The sequence below is a fragment of the Haemorhous mexicanus genome, chromosome 22 (assembly GCF_027477595.1).
Source record: "Haemorhous mexicanus isolate bHaeMex1 chromosome 22, bHaeMex1.pri, whole genome shotgun sequence".
Taxonomy (NCBI): Eukaryota; Metazoa; Chordata; class Aves; order Passeriformes; family Fringillidae; genus Haemorhous; species Haemorhous mexicanus.
Window position 1 is genome coordinate 992,955 of NC_082362.1, and position 21,340 is coordinate 1,014,294.

The 21,340-nt window shown below is 51.7% G+C and overlaps 1 protein-coding gene across 9 annotated transcripts in view; it reads left to right on the forward strand.

Moving 5' to 3' along the window:
• The window catches only part of TYW1B (tRNA-yW synthesizing protein 1 homolog B), a 106,308-nt gene that overhangs the window by 63,439 nt on the left and 21,529 nt on the right, over positions 1-21,340 (forward strand). For all 9 annotated transcript variants that reach the window (XM_059866163.1, XM_059866157.1, XM_059866159.1 and 6 more), the window contains 2 exons: positions 10,186-10,296; positions 18,582-18,749. In XM_059866163.1, coding sequence (XP_059722146.1) covers positions 10,186-10,296; positions 18,582-18,749 — 279 coding nt within the window. The remainder of the gene's footprint in view (positions 1-10,185; positions 10,297-18,581; positions 18,750-21,340) is intronic.

Consider the following 21,340-nt stretch of genomic DNA (forward strand, 5'->3'; position numbering starts at 1 on the left):
GTGGCTGAGCTCCTGTCTGTGCCACTCTCACAGGAACAATCCCTTCCCAATATCCCATCTCACCCTTCCCTCTGGCAGTGGGAAGCCATTCCCCCTGTCCTGGCACTCCAGGCCCTTGTGCCAAGTCCCTCACCATCCTTCCTGTGGAATCCTTCCGGTGATGGGAGGCCACAAATGGATCACCCAAAAACTTTCCCTCCTCCAGGCTGATCCTGCAGTTACTCCCTCAACCCTTCAGTATTACAGGATTATTTAAAATACAGTTAATTCTCCTTTCCTGGGTGCCCTGTTGCTGAGTGAAACACAGCAATTTTGAAGAATATTCCTTCAGGGCCCTGGGAAATCTCAGTGGGAAGTTGTTTTCCTGGCTGAGATTTCCAACTACAGAGATCTGTGAGGAAGCATCCAATTCTTTGGCTGGGTGTATAAATAACTGGGCTGGCTGAAAGCTCCTGAGCAGCTGGCAGTGCCCTGGGGCAGCCTAGGCTCCAGCCCTGGGCCCAGAGTGGCTCTGGGAATGTTCAGTTCCTGCCTCAACCCCAGCCTTGGCCTGAGTGGGGCTGGGGTTGAGCTGCTCTTTTTGGGCTGCTCTTCTCCCCCATGTCCTTTTTGCTCATGCAAATGCCACGCTCAGGCTCTCTCTCCACTTTCCCCAGTCTCTGTTAAGAAGCTGATGTGTTGCTGTTAGAGACCAACTTCCTCCTGCCACACAATCACTGAGGCTGGAAAAGCCTCCAGGGTGCTGAGTCCAGCCAATGCTCCAGCACTGCCCAGGCCACCACTGCCCCTGTGCCCACATCCACTCATGCTTTGAACCCCTCCAGGGATGGGCACTCCACCACCTCCCTGGCAGCTGTGCCAGGGCCTGGCCTCCCATTCAGTGAAGGAATTTCCCCAAAATCCCCCCTGAGGCTCCCCAGGTGCAGCCTGAGGCCGTTCCCTCTCCTCCTGTCCCTGTTCCCTGGAGCAGAGCCTGACCCCCCCGGCTGTCCCCTCCTGGCAGGAGTTGTGCAGAGCCACAAGGGCCCCCCTGGGCCTCCTTTGCTCCAGGCTGAGCCCCTTCCAGCTCCCTCAGCTGCTCCTGGGGCTACAGCCCCTTCCCAGCTCCGCTCCCTGCCATGGCCACTCTCCAGCCCCTTCTTTGGAACTCCTCTGTAGTTTATTCTTTAATATTGTCTCTCTCCTGCCTTCCCTGCACTGCTGGGCTCTGACTGTGCCCTGAGGTGACAGGTTTGTCACTATGAGGTGACAGCTTTGCCATGGTGCCTCTCCAAAGCCTCCCTCATCCTGGCCAAGCCAAGCCTGAGACCCCAGGTCATGGAGCATCAGGATGTGCCTGTGGACCTGTGTCTGGGGCATTTTGGAGAATGTGGAAGGAGGGGAGGCTTGGCCAAGTCCCAGATTTTGCCTTCAGCTCTGCCCCCTCTGAAGCCTTTTCTTTCCCACACCTTACCAGACATGAGAACATACTGAGCAGCCCTGAGGATGTGGCACTTGGGGACACAGTCCCACAGTCCCACAGTGGTGGCCTTGGCAGTGCTGGGGAAGGGCTGAACTCGACCTTGGAGGGCTTTTCCCCCCTGACCCCATTCTGTGTCCCCCATCCTGTGCCCTTGCAGCAGGGCCTGTCCCGGGCAGTAGAGGAGGAGCCATCCCTGTGGTCAAAGGGAAGGAGCTGGGGTTCTCCAGAGCCAGCAGCTCTGGGGGAAGGGAGGGATGGGCTGGAGCCAAGGTCAGGCCTGGCTGAGCTCCTGCCATGGGGCAGAGCAGCAGCTGGGGCAGGACAGGGCCCTGTCTTCTGGGATGTGCCTGGCAGGCACCTGCTGCTGCAGCAGCTGCTGATCCAGCCAGGGATGGACAAGGTCCTGATCCTGCCTGTCCTGGGAGCTTTCACAGAGCATTCCCTGCCAGGCTGCTGCTTGGGCTCTTGTGAAAGTGACAGGGACCTGGGGCAGGAGCTCTCTGGAGCTTTGCTGCTGCTGCAAGGGGTTTTAGTTCCACTCCCTGCTCCGGCTGGAGCCTGGCAGTGCTGTCACTGTGGCAGCCCAGGCTCCTGCTGATGCTTTTCCTACATCTGTGGAGTTAAACATCCACCCTTTCCTGGGGGAAGAACCATTTCAGCCTGTTAAACAGCTAGCTTGAAGTGGGTTTTGCTGCTGGTTTGATAGGATCTGGTTTTGTGCTGTTCTATTTTAAGTCCCTTTGCATTGGGCTTCTTTTTCCCTGGGTATAAATTATACATGATTCCTTGAAACTGCACTGGAAATATGGAAAAGAAAGAAATAATAATTGGAATGTTGGTGGTGCTGATTTCCAAGGGCAAGTGTGTTAAAACCAAGTCCATGGAAAATGGATGAGGAACAGTCATGGTTTGGATTTACTTAAGAGCAACATTTTCAGCTCTCAAAACAAAGCTGTTGCTTTACTTTGTTTTATTTCTAGAGATTTTCAATAATCTGATTAATTTCTGCTGAAGTGTGAAGCAATAAAGTAGATTACAAGCAAGTACAAGAAGAGTGAGTGTGGAGGGAGTGAAATTTTGTGGTTTTTCTCCTTGGTTTCCAGTCCTGATCCCTCATTCCTGAGCTTCATACATCAGCAGGGCTGTGCAGAGGCTGAGGGGCTTTTCTGGTGTGAAATTCCAGCTTGAGTTCATCTCACTGCAGGACTTTCTTGTTCTTTCCAGGCAGGTTTTCAGAGCTGGGGGGGGACACCAGGGAAGTTGTGTTGGGTGATAAAAAACTTGATGCAGACCAGAAGTCCAGCTTTGCTGTTTTCCTAATTATTATTCAGGACAGTTTTCATCTTATCTTCAAGGCCTTGGAAGAACAAGGAATTTCATATAGAGATCAGGCTTGGCTCCTCACAATAATTATACTTCAGAGACAATTTTGGTTATTACACGTTTATATTAAGGCTGAAAGAATTAAAAACTGCTTTAAAGGGACTGCCTTGGGCTCCACATTCAAGACAAGATGCAGGACCAGTCCTCATCATGTGGGCATCACCTCATAATTGTATTTTTCCTGATGCCCTAATTAGTTTTTTGCCCGATTCCCTCACTAGGAGCAGGAATGGCTTTGCATGGAAAAGTAGTGCCGGGCTTGTGTTTTGGTTTGGGGTTTATGTTTGCTTTTTGTAAGTTTGGGGTTATTTTGTAGAAATATCCCAGTTTCTTTGGCATCAGCACTCAGATGACGGAATCATGGAATGGGTTGGGTTGGAAGGACTTTAAGGACCATCCCTTTCCACCTCCCAACAGAGGTGCTACACGCTCCATCTGCTTTGAGGAAAGGTTTTAAATCTCAGATGAGAAAAGCTGAGCACCTGAAGAGATATTTTTGTGCTTAGACATACCAGGAAACACAAATCTTGGGTCATTTTGGAGCCCTGCTTTAAATACCCCCATTTGACATTTTTGTTATATTCATGTAGCAACAAATGATTTTCTGCTGGTTTTACACAGGAATAAACTTGGTTTATCCAAATCTAAAGAAAACCTCCCTTTTGGAAGTGCAGTGTGACTGAAAACTCTAGGCTGACTCTGAAAATCAAAAATGTCTCAATTCCAGTTAAGCTCAGAGTTTCCAGTGACTTTTGGGTCACTGCAGGCAGGAGAACACAGGGCCCAGTGATCCATCTCCAGCTTTTGAACCTTCAGAAACTCCAAAATCGTGGAAAATCCACATCCCCAAGTACCTGAGTATCAGTAATTTGGTTTTGCTTTTCCCCACACCCAGCCAGGAGGCAAAGAAGGTCCTTGGTGTGAGGTGAAATGTTGTGTAGGTTCCAGCAAGAGGCTGAGGGTGGCTTTGTCCCCATCCTGGGGATGACCTTCCTTCACCAGGAAGGTCCTGGGTGAAGCCCAAGGCTCTAGAGCTGAGCCTCAGGTGGAGCCTGGGTTCAGCACTGACTTCTGGAGCACTGAAACCCCTGCTCTGAGCTTTGCTGGCTTTCAGAGCAGAGTTAATGTGTTAATTAGCCCATGGTAATGAGCACCTTTTTAGCACTGGAGGCAAAGGCTGCACTTGCTCTCACCTGGTGTTGATGGCAGCTGCTGGAACAGTGCTCCGTGGGTTTGTGGGTTCCTACGCAGCAGAGCCTGCTCAGGGTTTGCTTTAGTGCTCATTTGCAGTAAGAAATGAAGCTGAAAACTTCTGAGCTCTGTGCTGAGTTCAGCTGTGAGGGGAAAAATCCCTCCTGAGCTGTGCAATGTGCTCAGCTGAGCCCTTCCTGGCCCTGCGGTGACAGTCACAGTGGGGTGACAGTCAATCCCCATCAGTCACATGCATCTGGTGATGGATGGAGCCCCTGTGGGGAGGGAGGTTCCTGGTTGCCAGAAGAATGGATTCATCTTCCAAGGACACTGAGCCTTCCCTCGTGGTGCTCTGGAGTGTGATGGGTCCTACAAAGAGTCCAGAGGAGGCCACAGAGCTGCTCCCAGGTCTGGGACACCTCTGGAGCCAGGCTGGGGCAGCTGGGGGTGCTCACCTGGAGAGGAGAGGGCTCCAGGGAGAGCTCAGAGCCCCTTCAGAGCCTAAAGGGGCTCCAGGAGAGCTGGAGAGGGACTGGGGACGAGGGATTGAGGGGCAGGACACAGGGAATGGCTTCAGATGGACAGAGGGCAGGGATGGATGGGATGTTGGGAATGAGGAATTGTTCCCTGGGAGGGTGGGCAGGCCCTGGCACAGAGTGCCCAGAGCAGCTGGGGCTGCCCCTGGATCCCTGGCAGTGCCCAAGGCCAGGCTGGACATTGGGAGCAGCCTGGGACAGTGGGAGGTGTCCTGCCCATGGCAAGGGTGGAATGAGATGGGCTTTAACATCCCCCCAGTCCAAATCATTCCAGTATTCTGTGAGCTGCAGAGCTCCTTGGAGCTCAGCAGAGCTGGATTTGGAAGAGGCAGGAGTGATCTGCTGTCCTTTCAGGGGGCTCTGTCTGGGTGACCTGGAAGGCTTTGGAAAGCTGTGGAATCTGGGGGTGTTGGGATCTGAGATCTCCTCGGGCTGTGTTTTGGATCTTTCCTCCCTGGTGAGGTTTCTCCATAAAGCAGTTCCTTATCGGTTATGGGAAAGAGATTTTGGCTGCAGGGCCTTTTTTTCCCGATCCACATCCCTGTGACAAGTAATTTCCAAGTGTGAAAGTGGCTTTGATTCTGCATTCAGCGCCGCTGCTGCTGCTCGGGAGCCGTTGCATAACCCGGGCAAGGACGGCTCAGCCTGCGGGGCTGGGTGGGGCTGGGCTGCACCCACCGCCCCTGCCACGGCCACAGCTGCTCGTGCCAGCTCAGAAACTCAGAGAATAGCTCATGAAGGAAGTTCTTGCAAGTGGAGCCTTTCCTTGAAGAGAGGAAAAAAATCCTGATGGAAGGAGCTGCCTTTGAAGTGGTTCCTGCTCCTCATCCGGTGCTGAAAGGGCTGTGAAGTTGTGTGAAACAAAGGGCAGGTTCTGTTTAGAGTTTGCACCATCATTTCCTCCCCCTGAGAGTACTTTTTTCATCCAGCTGTGCTGTGTTTCTGTTGAGAATGTTGAGATTCATTAGCTGCAAAAATAGGAATTTCTGTGGAGGAGTCTGTGAATGAAATGACAATAAAATAATTTTGTCAGTACCTAAGAAATGAATGTCAGTGTTCAGGGTACCCGAGCCTGAGCCAGCAGCTGAAACAAAAATCTGGGTGTAGTTCTATATATTTCCAAACAGGGGGACATTGATACTCTGCCTGAACAAAAGAGTTCAATGACAGGATCCAAGATGAGGGCCTTGGAGAAGGGAGATGGTTCCCTGTCCTGGCCAGAGAAGGGAGCTGCTTCTCCTGCCCTTCCTGGAGAAGTGAGCTGCTCCCCTGCCCCAGCCAAGCCTGTGTCCCTCCAGCATCCTGCTCTTTGCAGGTGATGTGTTCCCTCTTCCTCTTGGGATTACACCTGGGCTGTTTCATGAAGAATAATTACATTTGATCTAGGAAAAGATGAATGTTGAGGAGGAGGGAATTAAAAAGAAACTATAAAAAAGAAGCAGCCCCAGTCCCTCGTGGTTATTGGAGTGGGAAGGGAGCACTTTGTCAGAGTGACACTGAGTCCTCTGGTGAGGGCTCCTGGGCTGGGGCTGGGCCAGAGCTGTGCCTTTGAGGCTGGGCCAGCAGCAGAGGGATCCATTGGTGCATGTGACAAGCCTGGGAGGATGTGAGGATGGCTTCCAGGGATAGTGTCCCTGCCTTGGGAACAGGCTGCAGAGTCAGTGCTGGCCCTGTGCTCCGGGCTGGCCCACTGCTCTCCAGGCTGGACCAGGGAGCTTCCCAGTGCCTGGTGAGTTCCAGGAGGAGCTGCTGGAGGGAGGGCAGGGGTGCAGCAGCCTGGGGACTCCTGGGGGCTCAGCTGAGCCTTCAGCTCACAGCAAGGAGCTGTGTCCGTGTCGGGGTGGTCCCCGTCCTGACGCTGAGCTCTGACCACAGGGTGGTGTGGGCCTGGGGCATGAGACACCCTGGAACAGAAAGTTTGGTCTTTTTCATGGAATCACAGAATGTCCTGAGCTGAAAGGGACGTCCAGGGATCATCCAGTCCAGCCTCTGACCCTGCACAGACACCCCAACAATCCCAGCCTGGGCATCCCTGGAGCTCCTGGAGCTCTGGCAGCCTCGAGCTGTGCCCATTCCCTGGGCAGCCTGGGCAGTGCCCAGCACCCTCTGCGGGAAGAACCTTTCCTGAAATCCAAGCTGAGCCTGCCCTGGTCCAGCTTCCAGTCTGCTTTTCCTGTCCCCACAAAAAGCTGCCCCACAACCCTGCATTGCCAGCCTCTCTGAAGGGGACAGGCTGGGGGGCACAAGCCAGTCAGGGGGCCTTGGCAGCTGTGACAGCTCCCAGGGACAAGGGGGACAAGAAGAGCATCCAGTGCAGAGTGAAACCACATCTCTGATAAAATCCCCTCATTTTCTGAGGATGTTTGGATACTGGCTCCACCCTTGAGCTCTAGTGGAGGTATCCTGCCCACAGCAGCTGGAACTGATGCCCATTAAGGCCCCAACCCAAAGCAGTCTGTGATTCCATGAGTACTGGTTTGAGGCCAAAATGTGTCAATCAGTGTGTGCTGAGACCAGGATCTCAGATCCACCCAGTGGAAGGATTCTTTATCCTCAGGATGCTCCCCTCAGCCTGGTCAGGCTCTCTAGTGCCCTGTCCTGACACTGAAGGGCTGCAGTGCTTCCTGGGGTAGCCTGGAAGGATTTTAGTAGGAATTGCCCAGGAGGAAAAGGCTGGTGTTCCCCTGGCTCATCCTGCCCCCCTTTGCCCTCAGGAGTTCCAGAAACAGGAGGCTGCTCCTGACTGGCATTTTTGTGACCCCGGGAGCTGCCTCTCCCTGCCAGGCTGGTGTGTGCACAGAGATGCACCAGACCCACAGCCTTCACTGCCACCCATCTGGAGGGTTGTTCTCACGCTGACTCCTCTTCCTCTGTGTTCTCCTCATGACTGGAGTGGAGTAACAGCTGCTTTTCCTGGAAACACAGAGTGTGGAGCATCCCGGGCTGCTTTTATATCCTGATGCTTTAGATCATTAAATTCTCACAGCTTAAGCTCTTTATTTCTTGTTTTGCTGTGCTTATGAGAGGATCTCCTGGGGCCCTATTGTACAACAAATACAAATAATCCATGAATAAAACAGCCTGGCTGTTTGTACTGCTGGCAGTCTGCAAGGATTGCTCCCAGATAACGTTTTGGGATATTACTCATTTTGATCTGTGCCTTCTACCAGCGTTTCTCTGCTCAACAGCACTGCAGAGATATTGCCCTCTGGAAAGAGGCTTCTCCAGATTAATTTCTGATTTTTCTACCTCTTTGCTGTCTGCCTTTGGCAGTTTCAGTTTCCTTCTGTGCCCTCCCTGCCCAGCCATGGTGAGTTCCTGCAGGCTCTGGGGTAGTTCAGGTGTTGCAGTGATGCACACACAGAGGCTGCAGTTATTCCTTATCAGTGCTGCCCCAGGGGGAGAAGCCCTTTAAATTCACTCATAGCACGTTTAGTTTTATGAAGTCCTTGACCTTAAACTTCTGAATGAGCTGGGATGTGAATTGGAGAGTAGTAAAAGGAGATTTAAATGGGAGAAAGCCCCACTTCTCTTCCTGGGGGGATGTGCTGCTCTCTCTGGGGCTGCTGTGAAACAGGACCAGTTACGTTAAATAAAAACTGGTATTTACTGGTGCCTTGAAGCTGCTGCACTTGTTCCCCAGTGGGAGCTGCCCTTTGGGGAGCCAGTTCTCATTAATTGGTATCCAGTCATTGCACAGGACTGGCAGGGTGTGGGCACTGCAGATTTTCCTCCTCAGATCTTTTCCCTCTATTTCTTCCCCTGTTATGTGCAAACACCATGTTTATTTTTCTGTATTAGCTCCTCTACTGTTCTCCTCTCTTCAGTAATTAACAGTTGATTTCCTGCTTGTCTCTTGACCTTTCTTTTGCCAATCTGTTCAAATCACAAGAATTTCTTGTTCTTTAAATATCTGCTTAAATGCCATGGGTAGAGGTCAGCTGGTTTGGTTCTTGACATATTTGGAAAAAGATTTTCCTGGTGTTCATTTGTTTCTCCTTTAGTTATTTCTTAGTAAATAACCTGGAAGGTTTGCATAGCAAATTGGTGTAGAAATTACTTTTCCCCTATGGAACACACAGAAATCGGTGGTAGGTAAGTGATACATTAATTTTCATAGGGAGGGCAGAATTCACTGACGTGGCAGTTGGGCTCTGAAGGACTAAAATGTCTGGGCACCCTGTGCCAGGGCCTCCCCACCCTCATTTCTTCCTCCTGGTCCTGTTCGTCCATCCCCTCTCCAAAGTCTCTCTCCAACTCTCCCAGAGCTCCTTCAGGTCCTGCAAGGCCACAGTTAGGTGACCCCAAAGCTTCTCCTCTCCAGGTGAGCATTCCCAGCTGTGCCAGCCTTTCCTCCCAGCAGAGCTGCTCCATCCCTCTGCTCATCCTGGAGCCTCCTCTGGGCTCCTCCAGCAGCTCCAGCTCCTGCCTGTGCTGGGCCCAGGGCTGGGGCAGCTCTGCAGGTGGGCTCTCACCTGGGCACAGGGGCAGAATCCCAATCCCTGCCCTGCTGCCACGCTGGGATCAACATTTGCATTTTCCAGTTCACAGTGTGCAGGGACAGCAAAGGAGTTCATCCAAACTGCAGATTTGTCAGAAAATTGCTCTATAAATAAAAATAAATTCCAAAAATAAGTGAAATAAAACAATCAGTAGAAGATGAAGGGGAGGGGAAGGATGGAAACAAGTGGATGTGAGGAGTGGATTTGTTCCATGGTCAAGTGCTTGTGTTGAAAGGCCTTTTGTCACCAGTGACTCCTTTGAAGAGGAGCCTTTGGAGGGCAAATCAGAATAACTCCAAGCAGAGAAGTTCTGGGAGTGCTCTCTGCTAGGAGGAAGTTGGATCTGGGAATCTTCTCCACAACTCCTGCCAGGAGGGGACAGCCCCGGGGGGTCGGGCTCTGCTCCAGAGAACAGGGACAGGAGGAGAGGGAACAGCCTCAGGCTGGGCCAGGGGAGCCTCAGGGGGGATTTTGTGAAAATTTCTAGTAGAAAGGTTGTCAATCAGAGAACCAGACTGTATAGGGAAGTGGTGGAGGGGTTTAACAGCCCTGTGGATGTGGCACCTGGGGACATGGCTCAGGGGTGACCTTGGCAGTGCTGGGTCAAGGTTGGACTCTATGTTTTGAGGGCTTTTCCAACATAAATCCTTCCATGTTTCTGTGAGAGTCCTGAGTGCTGATGATTCAGCTGGAGGCACTGAAAACCTGTAACTCATGGGGAGGTTTTGTGCTTGGGGAAGCAAATCCAGGAGAGAGACATTTCCTGCTTATTGTGCCATTGAGTTAAACTCCTGTACAAACAAAGTGTCTAGGATCTCAGGTCTGCAGAGGGAGGATTTGTGTGGCACCAGCTGGCTCAGCCCAGATGCTGTGGAGCAGATTTCCTAAAGAAGAGGTTTGCTTCAATCTCTGAGTTCTTGGAATAAAAGAATGATTTAATTTCTTTCTCCTGTTTGAATCTGTGTGCAAGACTGAAACATCTTCCCTGGGTCAGAATGAGATGTCAGTAGGATTTTTCCTTTGCTCCTGGGTCAGCCTGGGATGTTAATGGGATTTTTCCTTTGTTCCTGGGTCAGAATGGGATGTTAATGGGATTTTTCCTTTATTCCAGCAACAACGCACTGTTTATAGGCTGACCCTGGTGAAAGCTTGGAACGTGGATGAACTCAAAGCTTATGCTGACCTGATATCCCTTGGGAAACCAGACTTCATTGAGGTCAAGGTGAGCTGCATGGGGCTGTTTGAGTTTTTCCAGCAGTATTTTCCATTTTTTTGTCCCCATTTCCCCCCTACCTTTAGTCTAAACTTTCTGAGTAAGTAAAATTCTTATGAAGTGATGCATAAGAAACTCCTCTCTTGCTTTTAATATTAGTGAATAATAATTATTTCACATTCAGGTGATGTTTTCTAGTATCCTGTGTGTACCTTTGGAGCAGGTTTCCCTGTGCCACAAACCCAAACTTTGTACCAGCCAGCCTCGATTTCTGCCCAACAGAATCATCACTCTCTGGCCTTTTTTTGTATTTCTGTGAAAACAAAGAGAAATAGATATTCCTTCTTTATATCAACTGTCAGTTGACACAAAATATTCCAGGTTCAGCTGGTAGTTTGGGGTAGGGTTCTTCCCATCCTGATCTCAAGTTTTGCCAGGGGAAAGGTGAAAGGATTCAGTGATGTGTTTGTGTCTGGCTGGATTTGAGGGCTGCCAGCAGATGTGAGATACAGCAGGGCAGGAGGGGCTTTATCCTGGGCTTAATAAATTCAGTAAAGAGACACTGTAAAAAAACAAACTCATTAAAAAGGCACCTTCCCAAGTGCTCTGAGCGTTTTCACCCAGCTGCTCCTGCAGAGCAGCACAACTGTTTGTGCAACTCTGTTATTTGTGCAATTCTGTTACTCCTGGACTTTCCTTTTTCTTTTCTCGTTTCCTTCTCACTTATAATTTTTTTAAACTTTCTTTCATTTTTTAACCTTTTTGTAAAATTCTTTCAACCTTTTTTTACCGCTTCTATGAAGGAAAAGCCTGGATTTTGTTGTGAAGGTTTGATACCTTCTGTCAGCATGGAGAGTTTTTCTCTCTAAGTGTGCTGCTGAAGTTGGGAGCTTCATCCCAGCTCGGGTTTGGAGTTTGGTTTGGGGAAAACCCCTCGGTTTTCCACCTTCCTGGGTGTCTCCATGGCTGTGCAGGATCCTGCCAGGGAGGGGAGGGCAGGGATGGAGGACAGGCTGTGGGGCTGGTGCTGAGATGAGGCGGTGCCAGTTGATGTTCCAGCAGGGATTCCTCCAGGAACTCTCCAGGGCAAACATCTGTCCCTGCAAGGCACGGGCTGCTCTTCCCTTTGCCTCACAATGTCACAGTCCTGCTTTCTCAGAGCTCTGCCCTGGAAAAATCCTGCCTTGCTCTGCCAAAGAAATACATGAGTGGTCACAGGTGTACTCCTGGTGCTCTTCCAGCTGGGACAGGGATTTGTCTGATCTCTGAACCCTCTCTGTGGGAGCTGGGACAGGGATTTATCTGATCTCTGAACCCTGTCTGTGGGAACTGGTGGTATCCCTCACAGGGATATTCCTGGATCACTGAACCCTGTTCTGTGAGCTCTGAACACAGCTCCCCTGTGAGCTGGGACAGGGAGGGGCTGGTGACATTCCCAGAATCCAGCAGTGGGATGGTGGCACTGGGGGTCCAGCCTCACACTGTGCTGATCACACGGAATTTGGGACTTGGCAATTTTCCTCAAAAGACTTGGTATTTTTGATTGAAAGTAATTTTTTGTGTTCCTTTGGGAATGAAGCAGATTTGGGGTGTGGATAGGCCTCAGCATTCCTTTCTCCAGCCCCTCAGGGTGCCAGGGGAAAAAGCCAAGGACCAGGTTGTGCTCAAAGCCAACCAACAAAGAAAGATGAGGAGATTCTGCAAAGCTCTGCCTCCCAATGGGGCTGAGCCTGGGGATTTTCTGGCTGAAGATTTGGAATAAATGACGTCCATTCCAGATGAAGGCAGCTAATCCAGTGTTGCTCCAGAGAGCCTCATGGGGTGGATGGAGAGAGATTTAGATTCTTGCAGGGCTTAATCCTTGTTCTCATTTCCATGAGTGCCTCACAGTGCTGTAACTCTGGGGGACCCCATTCTCCCACTTAAGCCAATAGTAAAGGGAGACTCTGTCATTAAAAATGCATCAAATTGATTTATTGCCTTAATCTGTTCTAATGCCAGTGTGTCACTGTCACACTTGTACAGAGCTGATGGTTGTATTTAAGGTCTAGAACGTGCCAGAACTTCTTTTCTTCCCATGGTGCCCTCTTTGGGTTCTGAAAGCCAGAGGTTTGTTTGATGTGCAGCATTTTTGTGTCCAGGGAAGGGAACGGAGCTGGGAAGGGTCTGGAGCCCCAGGAGCAGCTGAGGGAGCTGGGAGGGGGCTCAGCCTGGAGCAAAGGAGGCTCAGGGGGGCCCTTGTGGCTCTGCACAACTCCTGCCAGGAGGGGACAGCCAGAGGGGTCGGGCTGTGCTCCAGGGAACAGGGACAGGAGCAGAGGGAACGGCCTCAGGCTGGGCCAGGGGAGCCTCAGGGGGGATTTTGGGGAAATTCCTTCACTGAAAAGGGAGGCCAGGCCCTGGCACAGCTGCCCAGGGTAGGGGTGGAGTGCCAATCCGTGGAGGGATGTGAAATATGACTGGACATGGCACTTGGGGAACGGGAACATGGGTTAGGGTGAGCTCAGCAGGGATGTGTCAGTGACTGGACTTGATCTGAGGGGTCTGTCTTTGCTGAATTCTAGAATCATGGAAGGGTTTGGGTTGAAAGAGACATTAAAGCCCATCCAGTGCCACCCCTGCCATGTCAGGGACACCTTCCACTGTCCCAGGCTGCTCTGGGCAGAGTGAAGCTTTGGCACTCAGCTCACAGCAGTGGTGTGAGCTCCAGCCTGAGCAGAGCCTTCCTGCTTCCCCTGTCCCTCAGAATTTAAGGAAGAAACCCAAAACTGCCAGGCTGGCCCTTTGTCCCAGGGCTGTCCGTGGCACGGTGTCTGAGGGCAGGACTGGAGCACAGCAGGGATCCAAGACATGGCACAGAATCTTCCCAAGCCTTTGTGAAGGTTTTCAGCCACTAGGAAGCTCTTTCCCTGCTGATTTTCCTGCTGATTTTGTTCATATAGTTGGATAATCTCACTGTCCTGCCCAGCTCAGTCTGCTGGTCTGGGACAGCAGCTCCTGCTCTGCTGCCTGAGGCTTGGCTGCAGAATTGAGGTGACCAAGTAAATGTGTGCAAGGAAGGGCCAGGGGGAGGTGTCTGTCCCAATCTACTCACTCTTGTCAATTTAAATATTAAAGATTACTTAATTGCTTAAAATAATGAGGAAAATGAGCTGTGCCTTAATGAGTTTTTAAATGCATGCAGCAAGAGGCAATTGCCCTCACCTATCCAACACTCATTCAGGGTCTTGCTGCCATCCCAGCTGGAATTTAGATGAAGAGGTGAAGCTGAATCTCCCCTTCTGGTGCCTGCTGTGAATAAACCCAAACAATGTATGATTTCCACACCTGAAAAAGACCAGCATTGGCCACTTGCTGTTAGAGAATCACAGAATCATTTGGGTCGGGATGGACCTGCAGAACTGAATCCCACCACTCCCAGCACTGCCAATGTCCCCAGGTGTTAAATCCCTCCAGGGATGGGGACTATACCACCTCCCTGGCAGCCCCTTCCAAAGCCTGAGCCCCCTTTCCATGGGGAAATTCCTCCTGATGTCCCCCCAGAGGCTCCCCTGGCCCAGCCTGAGGCCGTTCCCTCTCCTCCTGTCCCTGTTCCCTGGAGCAGAGCCCGACCCCCCTGGCTGTCCCCTCCTGGCAGGAGTTGTGCAGGGCCCCCCTGAGCCTCCTTTTCTTCCAGGTTGGACCTGGTGGTCCTGGAGGACTTTTCCACCCAGGATCATTCCATGGTTGTGACCCTGGGGCAGAGGGGGTGACTCAGCTGTGGCCATTCCTCTCTTGGTCCTCACAGGGCCTGTGTGGAGAGCTGGGATGAAAGGCTGGGGCCTGTGTTTGAGTTCAGCTTTCCCAGGAGGAGTTGCTTCCACTTCCAGGGAATCCTTGCCTATTTCCAGGCAGTGCAGCACCCTCTGCCATGGGTGTGGGGGGTCTGGAGAGCTGCTGGGAGATTCTGGGGCTGTGCTGCACAACCAAGAATCTCCAGTCCTCCCTGCAGACTGAGGTGACACAGAGGACTGATGGCCTTGGTTAAATCAGCTTGAAAGTGATGATTAAAAGCAGCCAAGGAGTTGAATCCTGGCTGAACCCACTGCAGCAGGAGCAGATGTGTGTGAGGCCTTGTGGCTGTAATTTGGGGAGTGCTGCAGGAGCGTTTTCATTGCAGAGATGGCAATCATCAAGGCCTTGAGGCTTTTTATATTTGTCTGGGGTCACGGCTGGCCCAGATTTTAAACAGTGTCTCTGTCACTCAGCAGCTTGGCCTACATTTTGTTCTCTGTTCATTTGCACAAGCGTCAATTAAATTTATAATTTGTGGGCCCAGAGTGAAGAGAATTGTTTTGTTCAGTAATTAAATTGGGAAGTCTGGAGTGTGAGTTGAGAAACAAAGCACTGTTAGCTGTAGTTGTTTCCTTCAGAGCAATTCCTGGGGATTGAAGGGGTTGCTGGCTGGCTGCATCTCAGGGCAGCAGCCAGGTCCTCGGGGCAGGAATGTGCTTCCCTTGCTTCCCACAGCTCCAGCAGCCGCCCTGGCACAGGCTCTGGGCAATCCACTTGTGCTCACTCAGCTCCTTTACAGCTGAAAATCAGCCCTGGGCCCAGCACAGGCAGGAGCTGGAGCTGCTGGAGGAGCCCAGAGGAGGCTCCAGGATGAGCAGAGGGATGGAGCAGCTCTGCTGGGAGGAAAGGCTGGCACAGCTGGGAATGCTCACCTGGAGAGGAGAAGCTTTGGGGTCACCTAACTGTGGCCTTGAAGGGCCTGAAGGAGCTGACAGGAAAGATGGAGAGAGACTGCTGACAAGGGATGGAGGGACAGAACACAGGGAATGGCTTCCCACTGCCAGAGGGCAGGGATGGATGGGATATTGGGAATTAGGAATTGTTCCCTGGGAGGGTGGGCAGGCCCTAGCACAGGGTGCCCAGAGCAGCTGTGGCTGCCCCTGGATCCCTGGCAGTGCCCAAGGCCAGGCTGGACAGGGCTTGTAATAGCCTGGGACAGTGGGAGGTGCCCCTGCTCATGGCAGGGGTGGCACTGGATGGTCATTAAGGTCCTTTCCAACCCAAGCCATTCCAGGATTCTGTGAACTCCATAGCATGCCCAGCACAGTTGCTCTGGTTTCATCCTGACAGAACCAGGAGGAGCTGGGATGCTTTTCAAAGGCTCCTGCATTTCAAGGTACTTGGCCAGAGCTCTGTGGATTAGGCTGCTCAAAGCACCCTTATTAAGCAGGTAATTAAGAGGCAGAATCGTTGCTGTTCCTGCCGCGGGGAGGTTGGGGAGGGAGCTCTGGGTGAACAATGGGATCCTTTCCTTTTTAATTCTTGATGTCTTAATAACTGTCTTCATGTATTACTGCAGAGCAGAACGTGACCGCCCTCATCAGCTCCACATGGGTTTTAAGTGCTATCAGCTGTTAATTAACTCCAGTTTGAAGAAGTTGGGGAAGTTGAAAGCTGCTTTCCTTCGGTGTGCTGGAAGCTGGTTCCCATTGATTTGTGCTGGGAATTAATCAGCCAGCCAAGCACTGACTTATTCCATTTGCCTCTGTGCTTTCTTAGCTTGTAAACGATAACTTTGTAGTTTACTGAGAGCATGAATCACGGTGGAGCTTCTGAAGAGTTTTCCCCCTCTATACTCATACATTTTTCATGTTGCTCAAATCATAGTCTGGATAATGAGTGTGGGGAGAATATTGCTGTGTGTCTCCAGCTGAACTTTGGGGATCCAAACCCCTGATTTGCGTGGCTGGCTGCTCTGATACAACACTGACTAATAGAGAGCAAACATGTTTAAACTCTGGCTTCAGACTTACAGAGCTGGGCTAAAAAAGCCTGAATGTACATCCCTGGTGAGCACTCCTTGGCTTGTGGCCTGTCAATCTTCCTGCAGGCTGGCTCTGAGTTATGGTGCCTGGGCAGATTATTGGGGGGAGTCCCTCATAAATTTATGGCTGAGAAAGTAATTGCTTCCAAAACTTGTACAGTTCCCAATTAGCACTGGGCTCTTGCTCCTGTAGCCCTCTCTGTGCACTGTGCTCTGGTTGAAAGTGTTGGCAAAGATATGTCTGCACATTCCATGTGCAGGGAAATGCAGGTGAATCAGGAATTGGGAGTGTGGTGGCAGCTGGAGCAGGTGCTGTGGCCATGCCACACATGAACCTGGATGCAAATTCCATTTCAAGAGGTCAAAGTGTTCTTCCCAAGGGGAAAACCACAGCAAGCCAGACACAACATCCATAAAACTGTGTTGTAAAGGCTGGTGCTTGATGGGATTTTGTGCCTGGAATAATAGAGCTCAGCCCAAGAGGGCTGGAACCAGACAGAGAGAGGGGCAGAGGGGTTGGAACCACCCAGAGAGGGGGGCAGGGGGGCTGGGTGGTGTCTGGAGGAAAAGTTTTTCTTTGCCCTTTGGGCACCAGGGTTGTGACCAGCCCTGGGATCTGGTGTGTGATCTCCTCTCAGCAATGGCAGAGGAATTGCTGGGAAATTGGCAGCGAACTATTTGACTGGGAGAACTGATGGGGATCATGATCCTGGCTGTGAAATATTTTCAAGTGGACATTAAAGGACACCCTAAAGTGAGCATGGTCTGCACCTCAAGTGGGTGACAGTGAGTGCTTACCACCCACTGAGCTGCTTGTGCTGTGGGGCAAATTATAGGGCAAGGAACATTTGGTGTTCTGTGCTGTCCAAGGGTTTTATGTCATGCACTGAAGGGGAGGGGAGGGGAGGGGAGGGGAGGGGAGGGGAGGGGAGGGGAGGGGAGGGGAGGGGAGGGGAGGGGAGGGGAGGGAAGGGAAGGGAAGGGAAGGGAAGGGAAGGGAAGGGAAGGGAAGGGAAGGGAAGGGAAGGGAAGGGAAGGGAAGGGAAGGGAAGGGAAGGGAAGGGAAGGGAAGGGAAGGGAAGGGAAGGGAAGGGAAGGGAAGGGAAGGGAAGGGAAGGGAAGGGAAGGGAAGGGAAGGGAAGGGAAGGGAAGGGAAGGGAAGGGAAGGGAAGGGAAGGGAAGGGAAGGGAAGGGAAGGGTGAAAAAAAACCCCGAGAAAAAAGAGAAAGAAGGGAATTAAAATGAAAAGACAGAGAAAAAAGGAAAAGCAAATTTGAGGTAATGGCTGAGATTAAACCAGTAATTTAGGAGGTTCAGGTGAGTTAGGAGTAGCTGGTCCTTGAATGGTGAGGCTGGATAAAGAAGGCCTGGATGTGGCACTCAGTGCTCTGAGCTGGGTGACACAGTGGGGACTGGTCACAGGCTGGACTCAGTGATCCTGGAGGGCTTTTCCAGCCTCAGGAATTCTGGATTCAGAGGCTGAAGGTGGTGGATGGGGTGGGGGGGAGCTGGAGGTGTCCCTGGGCAGTCCTCCAGAGCAGCAATGCTTGTGTCCTGGCTCTGTGTGGGGACAGAGGGACACGAGTCCTGCTCTGGGCTCTCTGTCCATGCTTGGCTGGGGGGGGTTGGGGAGGGAGCTGGAGCAGGAGCCCCTTTTCTCTGACACCCTGGGATCTGCAGGGGAGGTATCACCTCTCAGGGGCAGTTTTGGGGGTGCCTCCAGAACATGACCCAGAAGCTGCTTCCCAAAGCTCCAGTGGAGGGCCTGAGCTTTGTGTCAGTGTCTGCTGTGCCAAGGATGCTGCCAGTGCCCATCAGCTCCGTGTGCACGGGATGGGTACAGCCCACCCAGGGACCTGCTGGGTTTGGGTACAGGTGGGGCAGGGCAGAATTCACAGCCTTGGCTGGGAAGGAAGAGGCCCAGAGCTCTGTGGCACATGGACAGTATCTCTGGGAGTGTCCCACTGAGATGGCATTGGTTGCCCATGAGACTCTTCCAGACTTGTCATGTTTCCAGCCCCAGTGACCTTCTCCAAGGTCCCTTGGTCACACGGGAGCATCCTGCCTTTGACTCCTTTTAAAGCAGCACTCCAGGATCAAGCCCAGCCTGTGTGTCACTGCTGGGGACACCTGGCACAGTGCTTTGGGGATGTGTCACTGCTGGGGACACCTGGCACGGTGCTTTGGGGGTGTGTCACTGCTGGGGACACCTGGCACAGTGCTTTGGGGGTGTGTCACTGCTGGGGACACCTGGCACAGTGCTTTGGGGGTGTGTCACTGCTGGGGACACCTGGCACAGTGCTTTGGGGGTGTGTCACTGCTGGGGGGACCCATTTTGATGCCATCTCTGGATCTGTGACCTTGCCATGGGATGGGGTGCGAGGGGGCAGAGCCGGCAGCTGCAGGGTTTGCTGTGGCTGGCACTGCCAGGGCTGGGGATGGCTGAGCTGACTGTCCTGTTTCCCTGTGTCCCCAGGGTGTGACCTACTGTGGGGAGAGCTCTGCCAGCAACCTGACCATGGCCAATGTGCCGTGGCACGGGGAGGTGCTGAGCTTCGTGCAGGAGCTGGCGCGGCTGCTCCCGGACTACAGCATTGCCTGCGAGCACGAGCACTCCAACTGCCTGCTGCTGGCCCACAGCAAGGTGAGCCTGCCTGGGGGGCACAGCTGCTTCTCTGCTTCTAACAGCCTTCTTCTCCAGAGTTATCCCCAATTGTTTAGGCTGGAAAAGCCCTCTGGGGTCTTTGTGTCCAGCCCAGCGGTGCCAAGGCTGACCCATGTCCCCAGGTGCCACGTGCACACCTGTGTTAAACCCCTCCAGGAGTGGGGACTCCACCCCTGCCCTGGGCAGCCCATTGTCACTGCAGTGGGCCCTCAGCTAGGTAATAATTAGCATTGACTCCATGATTCACAGAAGGCTGATCAATCTATTTACTATATTATTATTAAGAAACCCATTCCTTTATAGACAGTTACAATACAGCTGGACTTGATTGGTCCTTCAATCCAAACCCATCACTACTGGCCAACCAAGAAGCCACCCTTTGGTAAACAAATCTCCATAACACATTCCACATGTTCACAACAACAGGGGCAGCAAGTAAAGATAAGAATTGTTTCTCATTATTTTCTCTGATCTTTTCACAACCTTTCCTAGCACAATGCCTGGGAAAGTTGTCAGTTTCTCTCTGTGGCCAGAGAGCTGCTGCCACAGCCCTTTCCAAAGCTTCCCAAGCCCCTCCAGTCACTGGCCAGGAGAATCCATGGTGTGCCCCAGGATTCCAGCCCTTCACACCCCTCTGCCACTCAGACTCGGGATGCTCTGTTATTTTCGTGTTGCTCTGAGCCACCTCTCCAGAGGCAGAATCACCACATTTGGATCAGAAAAGCACAGAATCATTTGAGTTGGAAAAGCCCAACCACTCCCCCAGCACTGCCAAGGCCACCACTGGCACATGTCCCCAAGTGCCACCTCCAGAGGGCTGTTAAACCCCTCCAGGGGTGGGGACTCCACCACCTCCCTGGCAGCTAGCTGTGCCAGGGCTGGACAACAAATTCCAGGAAGGAATTTCCCCAGAATCTCCCCTGAGGCTCCCAGGTGCAGCCTGAGGCCGTTCCCTCTCCTCCTGTCCCTGTTCCCTGGAGCAGAGCCCGACCCCCCCGGCTGTCCCCTCCTGGCAGGAGTTGTGCAGAGCCACAAGGGCCCCCCTGAGCCTCCTTTGCTCCAGGCTGAGCCCCTTCCCAGCTCCCCCAGCTGCTCCTGGGGCTCCAGGCCCTTCCGCAGGTTCATTCCATTCCCTGGACACATTCCAGCCCCTCAGGATCTGCATTGCCATGACAGCTTCTCTGGGCAACCTCTGCCAGGGCCTCACCACCCTCGTGGTAAACAATATTCTCTTATATCCAATGGAAATCAGCCCTGCTGCTGTTTAAATCCATCAGCCCTTGCAACAGGTCCTGCTGGAAAGGTTTGTCACCATCTCCTCTTCAAGTACTGGAAAAGAAATGAAATGAAATACAAATGAAATGCCAAAAAAAAAAAAAATTTAAAGGATGCAGGAAATGAAAAATAATGAGTACATATTTACTTTCTGAGCTTCAGAAAAGATTAATAGAAGAACAGCAGAAAAAGATAATAATGTGCCAGCTGGGCACCTGATGAAATTGCAGATTCTTGGATTGCTTTGGGTTGGAAGGGCCTTAAAGCCCATTCCATTTTAGGGACACCTTCCACGATCCCAGGGTACTCCAAGCCCTGTCCAGCCTGGCTTTGGGCACTGCCAGGGATCCAGGGGCAGCCACAGCTGCTCAGGGCACCCTGTGCCAGGGCCTGCCCACCCTTCCAGGAAGGAATTTCTCCTGAATATCCAATCTAAACCTACTTTGGAATCTGCAAAGGGAGCAGCTGGGAAGGAGCAGAGAAAACCAGGATAGCTGGCACTGGTTGTGTTTGATCTCACCTTAAATTGGCTTTATTTACAGTCTCACTCCTGCCTGTTGCCACTGGCAACTGTTCCTGGGAAAGCAAAATCTCCTTTTGCATTGTAAGGTCCAGGAAAGCATACAAACAGATTGCAGAAACCTTCTTGAGGCAGAATTTAAGTAACACCATTAGCAAAGAGAATAAATTGGTACCTGTCCAGGAGGAATTCAACAGCTGCTTCTACTTCCACAGCCATTAGCAGAGGGTATCTGTGGGAAACAATCTGTCCTCGGTGCTAAAATAGCTAATAAAAAATAAATTTATTTCCATTAGGGTTTAATTTTTGAGTTTCAAGCTATAGTGGAGAATATAATCTGTCAGTGCCTATTATTTGCAGGAAAACCTGTGCTCTAGGATTGATCAAACTGGAGTGAGTAATTGCAAAATCAAAGGGGGCTTTAAAAAATTAAGGAGTTGCAGGAAGAGTGTGATAAAAATCATTAAGAAATGTGATTTATTTCACGGTGTTTTCCTAGGTCTGAGTTTGAAGGTGTTCAAACAATGCTCCTGATGAGTTTAGTGCTGCCATTGAATGCCAGCCTGTAGGAAGGAGTCTGGGAATGTCAGGAATAATCCATCCTGCAGCTGCTGCCTGGGATGGATGGGACTTGTTAATTGGCACCTGCTTGTGATGAGTGACAGTTCAGGACTTGAGCTCTGAAGTCTCTTAAGGGCAGGGATTTAGGGAGAAAAGGGATTTTAAGGAAAGCAAACTGCAGGGTTTGTGTCTGGTGTTATTTTCTCTCTCTGGA